The sequence below is a fragment of the Thalassophryne amazonica genome, chromosome 8 (genome assembly GCF_902500255.1).
Source record: "Thalassophryne amazonica chromosome 8, fThaAma1.1, whole genome shotgun sequence".
Lineage (NCBI taxonomy): Eukaryota > Metazoa > Chordata > Actinopteri > Batrachoidiformes > Batrachoididae > Thalassophryne > Thalassophryne amazonica.
The window spans coordinates 108,696,428-108,709,951 of record NC_047110.1 but is presented as its reverse complement, the minus strand read 5'-3'; the positions used below and the strand labels follow the sequence as shown (position 1 = coordinate 108,709,951).

Here is a 13,524-nt window from a genome sequence, read left to right as displayed (position 1 = left end):
CCATAATATTGGTATGTCTATCAGCCCCCACAAACTCTATATTGGTCACATTGTAGATGTAAACATAGCAGCTATCATCTTAGCTAGCCTTGTCAAGTCATAACATTTCATGAAATTCTGCCCAATTAAAGATTAAATTCATCCAAAAACATTGATATAATGCGCACATGTGTGTACATCGGCTTTCAGACTGACATGTCATATCATATTTGACATATACATACGTATTTGTGGAATTAGCATCCAAGCTAAATAGGTAGCCTAGCTACCTAGCTTGCTTAGGTAGCATGCATAAGAAGAATAAATAAGTCCTGGACTGGGACAAATCACATGAAATGTTTTGCCCAAGGACCCTGACAGGTAGCATGATTCCATATCAAACTCAGATCTCCATACCTCCTTATCCCACTGAGCTACCTATAGAGCAGGCTAAAAGTTGTACTTGTTCTATTTTACTAATGAGTTTTCCGGGGTAACTGCTGTCCAGTTGGTGGTATCACTAATTAACCTTACAGCTGTGATGTTTGATAATCATGCTTGAGGTCCACACAATCAACACAATGTTTGATTGATACGTAACTGAACCCATACAATTTCTCTTTCCAGTCCCTAGCATGGTTGCCCTGCCTCATACATCCTAGACTGGAGGATTACACTTAAAACTTTCAACAGTTTCACTGAATTAACTTTTACTTAGCAACATTTCAACATTACAGTCAGCAAAATTTTTTGTTTCTTTCACTGGGATAGAAGTTGGCACCCCCAATATGTAGACCTGGGTTTGATCCCCAGTCATGCTTCCTATCTCCCCTTGGACAAGATGCTTGAACTGCATTGTCTCAGTCCACCCAACCGGTACCCAGTAAATGGGAACCGGCTTTGACTGGTGAAGTAACCTGTGATGGACTGGTGTCCCATCCACGGGGAGTCATAAACTCTCATCCACTTCATGCTCACGTATGCCCTGAGGCCTGTACTAGGTGTCAGATGATGGGATTGTCTGGATGATGGCTCATTGTGTGCCCACTGCCTGCACATTATGTCAATAATGGAATCATTTCTCTTTTTAGATGCCTTAGACTACACTGAGAAGTGGCTCGAGGATACTGCAAGATACTTGAAAGACACCAACACTGATGGTTCTGGTGCAGCTTCATGTGACCCGCCCTCACTCCTCCCCCTTCAGGTCCACAACCACGCGTATCTACGCCTGCTGAAATGGGACCATGCCTCAGACCCCTTTCCTGAGGTAAACCAGTCTTTCAGCATTGTTAATTATTTTTTAAAACAAAATACGATGTCAACACATCGTAGTTTTCAGCACCGTACCTTTGTTTGCAAACAAGGGTATCAAGGTAACAAGGGAAAGACCTAATATGAATCCTAATATTTATTGACCTCTCTATTTCCTCACTTTATTTCTCGTCTCTCCAGACAGTTTAATAAATGTAGATGTGACGTGTTAAACAAAAAATTATAATAATGATAAATGCATGTACAATATGAATATTTTACGCTTTATTTTCATTATGTCACATGTATCTCATTGTTAGCATGAGATCAGTATGGTGGTGGACATGGATACCACCTTTGCCTCCCAAACTGAAGATTCCTTGTTGAAGGTCACCTGTGCCACTTTGTCCATGTACATCTAGACCTGTGTCAGGAAGGACATCCAGCATGAAACTTACACCACTGATTGACATTATCAAAGTATATTAGAATGTAAGCGAAATAATAATATACCAGGTTTGAGCTTACACCTGGTTTTGAAGATGATACTGTAGTACCTGCAGACTGTAGCACCTAAGTGGTGCAATGGTGCCACTGGGCGCAAATGGTTTTGCTTACCGGACATCGAGCTGCTGTTGGTGTCTGTTAGACCATTTTATCTGCCCAAGGAACTTCCCCAAATATTTTTAACAGTTGTATACATCCATCCCAGAGCGGACATCAAAACTGCTTCTGTTGTCATCTTCTCAAGACTGCAATCTACAATCAAAGACTTCTTCCTTGATGACTTTAATCATGTCAACTGTAGAAAAACGCTGAGCAGTTTCACCCAGTATGTCATCTGCCCCACTTGGGGAACAGAATATTAGATCTCTGCGCTCTATCAAGGGAGCCTATAAGTCTGTTGCTGGTCCAGCAATAGGATTTTCTGATCGTAACGTGGTGCATCTTCTCCCTACATACAGTAATGTTCAGAATAATAGTAGTGCTATGTGACTAAAAAGATTAATCCAGGTTTTGAGTATATTTCTTACTGTTACATGGGAAACAAGGTACCAGTAGATTCAGTAGATTCTCACAAATCCAACAAGCCCAAGCATTCATGATATGCACACTCTTAAGGCTATGAAATTGGGCTATTAGTAAAAAAAAAAAAGTAGAAAAGGGGGTGTTCACAATAATAGTAGCATCTGCTGTTGACGCCACAAACTCAAAACTATTATGTTCAAACTGCTTTTTTAGCAATCCTGTGAATCACTAAGCTAGTATTTAGTTGGATAACCACAGTTTTTCATGGTTTCTTCACATCTGCGAGGCATTAATTTTGTTGGTATGGAACCAAGATTTTGCTCATTTACTAGTGTGCTTGGGGTCATTGTCTTGTTGAAACACCCATTTCAAGGGCATGTCTTTTTCAGCATAAGGCAACATGACCTCTTCAAGTATTATGACATATCCAAACTGATCCATGATACCTGGTATGTGATATATAGGCCCAACACCATAGTAGGAGAAACATGCCCATATCATGATGCTTGCACCACCATGCTTCACTGTCTTCATTGTGAACTGTGGCTTGAATTCAGAGTTTGGGGGTCGTCTCACAAACTGTCTTCGGCCCTTGGACCCAAAAAGAACAATTTTACTCTCATCAGTCCACAAAATATTCCTCTATTTCTCTTTAGGCCAGTTGATGTGTTCTTTGGCAAATTGTAACCTCTTCTGCACATGTCAACAGAGGAACTTTGCGAGGGATTCTTGCAAATAAATTAGCTTCACACAGGCCTCTTCTAACTGTCACAGCACTTAAAGGTAACTCCAGACTGTCTTTGATCATCCTGGAGCTGATCAATGGGTGAGCCTTTGCCATTCTGGTTATTCTTCTATCCATTTTGATGGTTGTTTTCCATTTTCTTCCACGTGTCTCTGTTTTTTTGTCCATTTTATAGCATTGGTGATCATTGTAGATGAACAGCCTGTAATTTTTTGCACCTGCGTATAGGTTTTCCCCTCTCCAATCAACTTTTTAATCAAACTACGCTGTTCTTCTGAACAATGTCTTGAACGTCCCATTTCCCTCAGGCTTTCAAAGACAAAAGCATGTTCAACAGGTGCTGGCTTCATCCTTAAACAGGGGACACCTGATTCATACCTGTTTGTTCTACAAAATTGACAAACTCACTGACTGAATGCCACACTACTGTTATTGTGAACACCCTCTTTTCTACTTTTTTTTTTTACTAATAGCCCAATTTCATAGCCTTAAGAGTGTGCATATCATGAATGCTTGGTCTTGTTGGATTTGTGAGAATCTACTGAATCTACTGGTACCTTGTTTCCTATGTAACAATAAGAAATATACTCAAAACCTGGTTTAATCTTTTTAGTCACATAGCACTACTATTATTCTGAACACTACTGTACAGACCTGTGCTGCACAGGGACAAAGTGCAGGCTTGTGTGGTTCAGGAGCACTTTGGCCCTGCAGGGCTGTTTTCACTGTACCGACTGGTCCATTTTTCAGGAATCATCCAGCAGCATTGATGAACTGACAGATGCTGTTTGCAGTTACATCTCTTTCTCTTTCTGTGTGGACAGTGTGATCCCAACTAAGACAGTTGCTTCCTATCCCAATAATAAGCCCTGGATATCTAAAGAACTGAAACAGCTGTTAAGGGAAAAGAGGACAATTTTTAATAGTGGTGACAAGAAGGCATATGCTGAAATTAGGAGGGTTGTGAGAGCTGAAATTCTAAAGGCTAGACTTTGGTATAAGACTAAAATTGAGGCTAAAGTTAGTGAATCTGATCTCAGATCTGTGTGGGATGGCATGAACTTAATGACAGGCCTACATAAAGGCAATAACACTGTATTTTTAAATGGATTTAATTCTGATAATATGCTACCAAATAAATAGCTTTTATATGAGATTTTCTAACAACTACGAGGTCTATTAGAAAAGTATCCTACCTTTTTATTTTTTTCAAAAACTATATGGATTTAAATCACGTGCGATTACATCAGCCAACCTTGAACCCTTGTGCGCATGCGTGCTGGATGTGGAGGTCCTGGGCTGGTGTGGTTACACGTGGTCTGCGTTTGTGAGGCTGGTTGGATGTACTGCCAAATTCTCTGAAACGCCTTTGGAGATGGCTTATGGTAGAGAAATGAACATTAGACAAGCAACAGCTCTGGTTGACATTCCTGCTGTCAGCATGCCAATTGCACGCTCCCTCAAATCTTGCGACATCTGTGGCATTGTGCTGTGTGATAAAACTGCACCTTTCAGATGGCCTTTTATTGTGGGCGGTCTAAGGCACACCTGTGCACTAATCATGGTGTCTAATCAGCATCTTGATATGGCACACCTGTGAGGTGGGATGGATTATCTCCAACCTTCCTTTTCTCTCAAAAATTCTTGAAAGGGTAGTTGTAAAACAGCTAACTGATCATCTGCACAGGAATGGTCTATTTGAAGAGTTTCAGTCAGGTTTTAGAATTCATCATAGTACAGAAACAGCATTAGTGAAGGTTACAAATGATCTTCTTATGGCCTCGGACAGTGGACTCATCTCTGTGCTTGTTCTGTTAGACCTCAGTGCTGCTTTTGATACTGTTGACCATAAAATTTTATTACAGAGATTAGAGCATGCCATAGGTATTAAAGGCACTGCGCTGCAGTGGTTGAATCATATTTGTCTAATAGATTACAATTTGTTCATGTAAATGGGGAATCTTCTTCACAGACTAAAGTTAATTATGGAGTTCCACAAGGTTCTGTGCTAGGACCAATTTTATTCACTTTATACATGCTTCCCTTAGGCAGTATTATTAGATGGTATTGCTTAAATTTTCATTGTTACGCAGATGATACCCAGCTTTATCTATCCATGAAGCCAGAGGACACACACCAATTAGCTAAACTGCAGGATTGTCTTACAGACATAAAGACATGGATGACCTCTAATTTCCTGCTTTTAAACTCAGATAAAACTGAAGTTATTGTACTTGGCCCCACAAATCTTAGAAACATGGTGTCTAACCAGATCCTTACTCTGGATGGCATTACCCTGACCTCTAGTAATACTGTGAGAAATCTTGGAGTCATTTTTGATCAGGATATGTCATTCAAAGCGCATATTAAACAAATATGTAGGACTGCTTTTTTGCATTTACGCAATATCTCTAAAATTAGAAAGGTCTTGTCTCAGAGTGATGCTGAAAAACTAATTCATGCATTTATTTCCTCTAGGCTGGACTATTGTAATTCATTATTATCAGGTTGTCCTAAAAGTTCCCTAAAAAGCCTTCAGTTAATTCAAAATGCTGCAGCTAGAGTACTGACGGGGACTAGAAGGAGAGAGCATATCTCACCCATATTGGCCTCTCTTCATTGGCTTCCTGTTAATTCTAGAATAGAATTTAAAATTCTTCTTCTTACTTATAAGGTTTTGAATAATCAGGTCCCATCTTATCTTAGGGACCTCGTAGTACCATATCACCCCAATAGAGCGCTTCGCTCTCAGACTGCAGGCTTACTTGTAGTTCCTAGGGTTTGTAAGAGTAGAATGGGAGGCAGAGCCTTCAGCTTTCAGGCTCCTCTCCTGTGGAACCAGCTCCCAATTCAGATCAGGGAGACAGACACCCTCTCTACTTTTAAGATTAGGCTTAAAACTTTCCTTTTTGCTAAAGCTTATAGTTAGGGCTGGATCAGGTGACCCTGAACCATCCCTTAGTTATGCTGCTATAGACGTAGACTGCTGGGGGGTTCCCATGATGCACTGTTTCTTTCTCTTTTTGCTCTGTATGCACCACTCTGCATTTAATCATTAGTGATCGATCTCTGCTCCCCTCCACAGCATGTCTTTTTCCTGGTTCTCTCCCTCAGCCCCAACCAGTCCCAGCAGAAGACTGCCCCTCCCTGAGCCTGGTTCTGCTGGAGGTTTCTTCCTGTTAAAAGGGAGTTTTTCCTTCCCACTGTAGCCAAGTGCTTGCTCACAGGGGGTCGTTTTGACCGTTGGGGTTTTACATAATTATTGTATGGCCTTGCCTTACAATATAAAGCGCCTTGGGGCAACTGTTTGTTGTGATTTGGCGCTATATAAAAAAAATTGATTGATTGATTGATTGATTGATTGATTATCTCAGCAAAGGAGAAGTGCTCACTATCACAGATTTAGACTGGTTTATGAACAATATTTGAGGGAAATGGTGATATTGTGTATGTGGAAAAAGTTTTAGATCTTTGAGTTCATCTCATACAAAATGGGAGCAAAACCAAAAGTGTTGCGTTTATATTTTTGTTGAGTGTATATAACAGTCTTTGTAAGAACTGTAGAATATTTAAACATACACTTCAACTTGAAAATTATCTTTGTATCCTAAATGACAATACATGGTGCTATCTATCAAAATTCAGATGCGGTGCTAGTGGAATTCTAGCAGTTAGAGGTAGATACTAAGGTATTGACTATGCTAGTTGATTGTGTACACTCTGTAACTTAGGAAAACTTGGTGATGAGTTTTCCTACCTATTTGAATGTAGTCATGTTAGTGGAGGAAGAAATAGATACCTACCTGCACATATCAGGTCGAGACCCAATGTTTACAAGAAGGATATTTTAATTTATTGTACATACAGTGGGGAAAATAAGTATTTGAACACCTTGCGGTTTTGCAAGTTCTCCCACTTAGAAATCATGGAGCGGTCTGAAATTTTCATCTTAGGTACATGTCCACTGTGAGAGACATAATCTAAAAATAAAAAATCCGGAAATCATAATGTATGATTTTTATATATATATATATATATATATATATATATATATATATAATTTATTTGTATGTTACTGCTGCAAATAAGTATTTAACCTACCAGCCAGAAAGAATTCTGTCTCTCACAGACCTGTTAATTTTTCTTTAAGAAGCCCTCTTATTCTGCACTCTTTACCTGTATTAATTGCACCTGTTTGAACTTGTTACCTGTATAAAAGACACCTGTTCACACACAATCAATCACACTCCAACCTGTCCACCATAGCCAAGACCAAAGAACTGTCTAAGTACACCAGGGACAAAACTGTAGACCTGCACAAGGCTGGGATGGACGACAGGACAACAGGCAAGCAGCTTGGTAGAAGACAACAACTGTTATGATTATTTATTAGAACGTGGAAGAAACAAAAGATGACTGTCAGTCTCCCTCGGTCTGGGATTCCATGCAAGATCTCACTTTGTGGGGTAAGGATAATTCTGAGAAAGCTCAGAACTACACAGCAGGACCTGGTCAATGACCTGAAGAGAGCTGGGACCACAGTCACAACGATTACATTAGTAACACATGATGCTGTCATGGTTTAAAATCCTGCAGGGCAGCAAGGTCCCCCTGCTCAAGCCAGCACATGTCCAGGCCCGTTTGAAGTTCACCAGTGACCATCTGGATGATCCAGAGGAGGCATGGGAGAAGGTCATGTGGTCAGATGAGACCAGAATAGAGTTTTTTGGTATCAACTCCACTTACCATGTTTAGAGGATGAGAACAACCCCAAGAAAACCATCCCAACCATGAAGCATGGGGGTGGAAACATCATACTCTGGGGTGCTCTTCTGCAAAGGGGACAGGACAACTGCACCATATTGAAGGGAGGATGCATGGGGTCATGTATTGCGCGATTTTGGAAACAACCTCCTTCCCTCAGTAAGAGCATTGAAGATGGGTCATGGCTGGGTCTTCCAGCATGACAATGACCCCAAACACACAGCCAGGGCAACTAAGGAGGGGCTCCGTAAGAAGCATTTCAAGGTCCTGGAGTGGCCTGGCCAGTCTCCAGACCTGAACTCAATAGAAAATCTTTGGAGGGAGCTGAAACTCCAAACCTAGAAGATCTGTATGGAGGAGTGGACCAAAATCCCTGCTGCAGTGTGTGCAAACCTGGTGAAAAACTACAGGAAATGTTTGACATCTGTAATTACAATCAAAGGCTACTGTACCAAATATTAACATTGATTTTCACAGGTGTTCAAATACTTATTTGCAGCAGTAACATACAAATAAATTATCAAAAAATCATATATTGTGATTTCCAGATTTTTTTTTTTTTTAGATTATGTCTCCCACAGTGGACATGCACCTAAGATGAAAATTTCAGACCCCTCCATGATTTTCTATGTGGGAGAACTTGCAAAATTGCAGGTTGTTCAAATACTTATTGTCCTCACTGTATGTTGTGTTTCTTACTTACCACGCAATGGGTCTTATGGGAATAAATTTTACGTACTTATTTACTTTTATTCCTGTGGCTGTCAGGAACTTGAAATTCATTGGACTGATATCTCTTGAATTTCTTACAGGTTTTTTTATATACAGTATGCCATTATTTATTTATTCATGTTCATGATGACAGTTTTATCTGTGTACTGTCCAACTGGATTCTGTCATTGGTTTTGGGGGGGAAGGAGTGTTTTTATTGTTGAGTGTCTTGTGTTGTGCGTACAATGTTGTTGGCGTCTGGTGGTGTTTGTATGTGTGTCTTGGACACTAAATTTCCTTTTTAAGGATAAATAAAGTGAAACATGAACTTGAACAAGACATGGTTAGTGGTCCATTGGACAGTCTCCCAATTCTCCTTAGATTGTCCATTCATTGACCCAAGTGCGATTAAATGTCCACAGAAGATATTTCAATAAACAAATCCTTGCCTTGTACCGGAAACACCCACATCCTCGATTTTATAAGAATCCAAATCCAAAGACTCCAGTTTAATCAGTTCACACACACACACAATTCAACTACCATGTAATGAATAAAATCTTAAGAACACCCATTTCTCCTTATACTATAGTTTTCAGTACCGTTTATTATAGGAGAAGATACTCTTTCGAAAGCCGAAACTTTGCTTAGTCCTGTAAACTGTTCCTGAAATACCTAATACGAATCCTAATATTTGTTGACCTCCGTCTATTTCCTCACTTTATTTCTTGTCTCTCCAGACAGTTTTAATGGACCGGGTTCGGTTTCAGGAGATGCAGCTGGAGGCTGATCGTTTAGTTCTGCTTTCTTCCGTGCTCCTCATCGTCTACACGACGACAGGGGAATCCATTTCGGGCCTGCCAGGCCTCATGGATATACTCAAAAACACTGTCAATGCCATTCTTGCAGATTTGCACACACAGTGAGTACAAATAACCTGCTTTCAGGGTCATGTAAATGGTTTCTACTTGTACTATGAACAAGCAGCAACAGAAAAATATATCAAAGCTTTGCAGTTACAGTTGGTGGTTTACATACACTCATCATGGGAATGGGCATCATGGTAATTGAGGGCTTTAAATAATGTCCTTGAACTGTTCTTCTGCCAACGTACATTTCATTTCATTTATTTAGCACACAATCAAGTCACAAATTTCAAAAAATAAATAAAAAAAAGTACACATATATATATGTGTGTGTGTGTGTGTAAACATACGTACACACATACATGTAAACACATATACATACACATAACATAAAAATACAATGTGGAGGATACATGTGCAGGGGAGAGGTAGAAGCTGAAGGCTTATCAAAGACCTCTCCCAACAAAAACAAAAATGACACAAAACAATTATCAGTTCATAATATGTAAAAGATGCAAATCAAGCAAAACCAAGCAATATATTATCATTATAAATACTCATGTAAGAGCTTTAATTTTAATCGACTTTTGTATCTGTTTAAGGTGATGGATGGATTTAAAAGATGTACTGTATTATTCCAAGATTTGACACCGTGATATCTGACATGACGCTGATAACGAGTTGTTCTATGCAAAAATAAATTCAAATATGAAGTCTGCCTTGTTGGATAATTATGAATTTGATGGTTATGCACAAAACTAGTATCATGAAGCGCTCTGAAGACAAATATATGAGTCAGGAAAATATTTATATGATAGATATTTAAGAGCTGCAATTTGAAAAACAAAGTTGCACTTGGAGTACAAGGTTTCAAAAAAGAAGCTATACGAACAAATGTTTTCTGCAAAAGAAAAATTTTGTTTATATAAGTTGCAAAGGTGCTTCCCCATACAACACTGCAATAAACCAAATAAGGATAAACTAAACTGCAATATAATGTTAAAATACATTTGTAATGTACAAAATATCTTATTTTACTTATGATTCCTATTGACTTAGTTATTTTTTTACAAACATATTCATTATGTTCTTTCCAACACAATTTTTCATCCATGCATACACCCAAGAAACATATAAAAGAAATCCTTGATATTTCTTCATTGTCAATGTAATTTTAATTTGATCATGATTACATTTGTATTGCCAGCAAATAACATAAAATTAGACTTATTTATATTAACGATAATTTAACTTTAAACCACATCAAATAATTCAAGAGATCATTATTTAAACTTTTAACCAAACCATGTATATCTTTGCTGGAAATAAAAAGAGTAGTGTCATCAGCAAACAACAATGGAAATGTAGTGGCAGAAACGGATGCAAAATCATTGATAGATATTATAAATAAAATCGGTCCCAAAATCAAACCTTGAGGAACTCCACAATCAATAGAATTGATTTCAGGTTTCAAATTGAGAAAAACATACTGTTTTCTCTCTAATAAATAATTACCAAGCCATTCATAAACAACAGCTTTAAATCCATATTTATTTAACTTAGAAAGCAAGATTTTATGATTTACTGTATCATTGATGACTTTGTAAAACAAGAATTGGGTGCAAAAAATTGTATTTATTTTGCATCTTCTCTAATCCACACAAGGTCAGAATTATACATGCATAGCAAAATATATTGTGTATTTCTTAATAATTGATGTAAGTGAACTCTGAGACTTGTAAATGTTCATGTGTTCATTCCCAGACTTGTCTCAAAATAACTGGCTGTCAAAGTGATGATTTAATCTTTTTATTTAGAATAAATTGCTTCTGTCCCAACTTTATTGGAACATTTTAAAACAGGTCTTAAATGCAGAATCAATCAATCAATCAATTTTATTTATATAGCGCCAAATCACAACAAACAGTTGCCCCAAGGCGCTTTATATTGTAAGGCAAGCCCATACAATATAAAGCGTGGAATGGATGTATATTAACAAATGAAATGAATTTGACCACAGAAAGTATGAAATATCTTTGATTCATACAGTCTGCAATGAAACAGAAGTCAAAATAAATACAAGAATCACTATTTTTTTTCCCCTTCATTTTCCATATTGCCCCAAATTTTTCTTATTTGGGTTTGTACTTAAATCATATGGGTGCATCTGTGCCTGCAGGCTAAAACACATACAGCTTTAACTGCATCGCTTTTATATATTTCCACAGTGTTTAAACGTATTTAGTGAGCTTGATCACAGATCTCTACTTAGACTGATTTTGACCTCTTTGATGGTAAAAGTCAAATCAGTGTCATATGGTTCCTCTCAACCTTTGCTCTTGCATCAGTTTTAAAACTGGCGCCCAAAGTTTTTTGCTCTGTATTAATCTTGTATTTCTTTTTTTTTCTTTTTTTTTTAACCTACGTCAAGGTCTTTTAGTGCAGAGGACGCCTTAGCGACCATTGCAGAGAAACTTTGTGTTGAGCTGAGTCAGTGTCTGTGCCGGCATGGCTACTCTCCGTTCTCTGCTGACCGAAAGAACACGCTGAAGGGACAAATCACAGCCACCATTCAGCCAGACAACACAGTCCGTAAGCTGATGGGTAAGAGCCTCCGACCCGGGGCCGACATTCTGCACCAGGTTGCAGCTTTGTCTCTGTTTGGACTTGCATATTTGGCAGCAACCGATCAGTTGGATGTTGTCTTCCCTCTTATCCTCCATAGATTCTCGTGTCCATAGCTACCTTCTGGCTTCCTTGGAATCCAGTCATCATAAAACTCCCCCAACTCTGCCAGGAGGTCTGGCTCCAGTCATCAAAGAACTGAAGGAGCTCACTGTTCGTTTCTGTCGCCTTGTCAACTTCAACAAGTTGGTCTTCTCTCCTTTCTACCAAAAGATTCTCCAGAACGTACTGACAGCAGGGGAATGTCCCACCACAGAGGCCTAAGCAATAAATAGACCGGCAGCCCAGAGCATTTTGGTCAAATGAACAAGGTACCAGTATCTGAGTACAGGATCATGCACTGTGTAACCAAACATATACAGGTATTAATGTCTGGCAGGAAGCCCCTGCTGCTTTTGGCCCCTGGGACCCTGAAGAAGGGGCAAAAAAATGTGCTGGGTCAAACATTGTGAGTACCACATAAAACCAAGTTTTTCAAAATGGGCATACTTCACAGACTTTTGAATAGGCCCTGCCAGACATATTGTCCTCTGCGTAAGGGTCGCCAGACCCCCTCGAAGGGGTCCCTAAATATGGGCTGGATTAAACATTGAAGGTACCACACAAAACCAAGTTTACATTACACTCCACTAAGTATAAAATGACCAATGCCAGACAAATTGTCTGCTGCATTGGCCCTGCCAGACACCCCCAAAATTGGACAGTTTTACAGCAGTAGTTTAATTTAGCTAGGTTAAACCTTAAAAGTACCACCAAAATCTTTATATTCAGGTACTAAATTTAGGGACCCCTTCAAGGGGGGGTCTGGCGACCCTTACGCAGAGGACAATATGTCTGGCAGGGCCTTTTCAAAAGTCTGTGAAGTATGCCCATTTTGAAAAACTTGGTTTTATGTGGTACCCACAGTGTTTGACCCAGCACATTTTTTTGCCCCTTCTTCAGGGTCCCAGGGGCCAAAAGCAGCAGGGGCTTTCCGCCAGACATTAACACCTGTATATGTTTGGTTACACAGTATATGATCCTGTACTCAGATATTGGTACCTTGTTCGTTTGACCAAAATGCTCTGGGCTGCTGCTCTAAAAACATGAATTAAAAATCATCTGGAGATTCGATCAGACTCATCGGCACCATTGAGAAGTGGTAAAGGATTAACAAGGGAGTGTGTTTTTGTGATTTTTTTTTTTTTTTTTTTTCTCTCTCTGCAGAGTTCAGTGGACAAAGCCAGCTTTGGAAGGTTGTTTTAATAAAGTTCAGTCACAGACTTGATCATTTCTCAGGCATGAGGCTTTCTTTAGAGTAGTTGAATTTATTGGCTATTTATTGACTTATAGCAGTTAAAATTGTGCAATGCTCTAACTGTGTAACAACTGACACCAAACACCGGACAGTGCTTAGTTTTTATGGGAACCTTCGATCCAAGGAACTTGCTTACTGAGTGATGGTACATCTTGAAGTCAAACTGGGGTTCCTGCTCTGGTTTTAGGAACGTG

General features: G+C 39.1%; 1 protein-coding gene across 2 annotated transcripts in view; it reads left to right on the top strand.

Moving 5' to 3' along the window:
* Positions 1-13,206, top strand: part of tcp11l1 (t-complex 11, testis-specific-like 1) — a 32,811-nt gene extending 19,605 nt beyond the window's left edge. The window contains exons 7-11 of one of the 2 annotated variants that reach the window (XM_034177220.1): positions 1,071-1,249; positions 9,223-9,404; positions 11,780-11,952; positions 12,074-12,304; positions 13,116-13,206. In XM_034177220.1, the coding sequence (XP_034033111.1) occupies positions 1,071-1,249; positions 9,223-9,404; positions 11,780-11,952; positions 12,074-12,297 (758 nt within the window). In that variant the 3' untranslated portion in view covers positions 12,298-12,304; positions 13,116-13,206. Of the gene's footprint in view, positions 1-1,070; positions 1,250-9,222; positions 9,405-11,779; positions 11,953-12,073; positions 12,310-13,115 lie in introns of both variants that reach the window. The other variant, XM_034177219.1, reaches the window with a different exon arrangement.
* Positions 13,207-13,524: the final 318 nt, after the last annotated feature.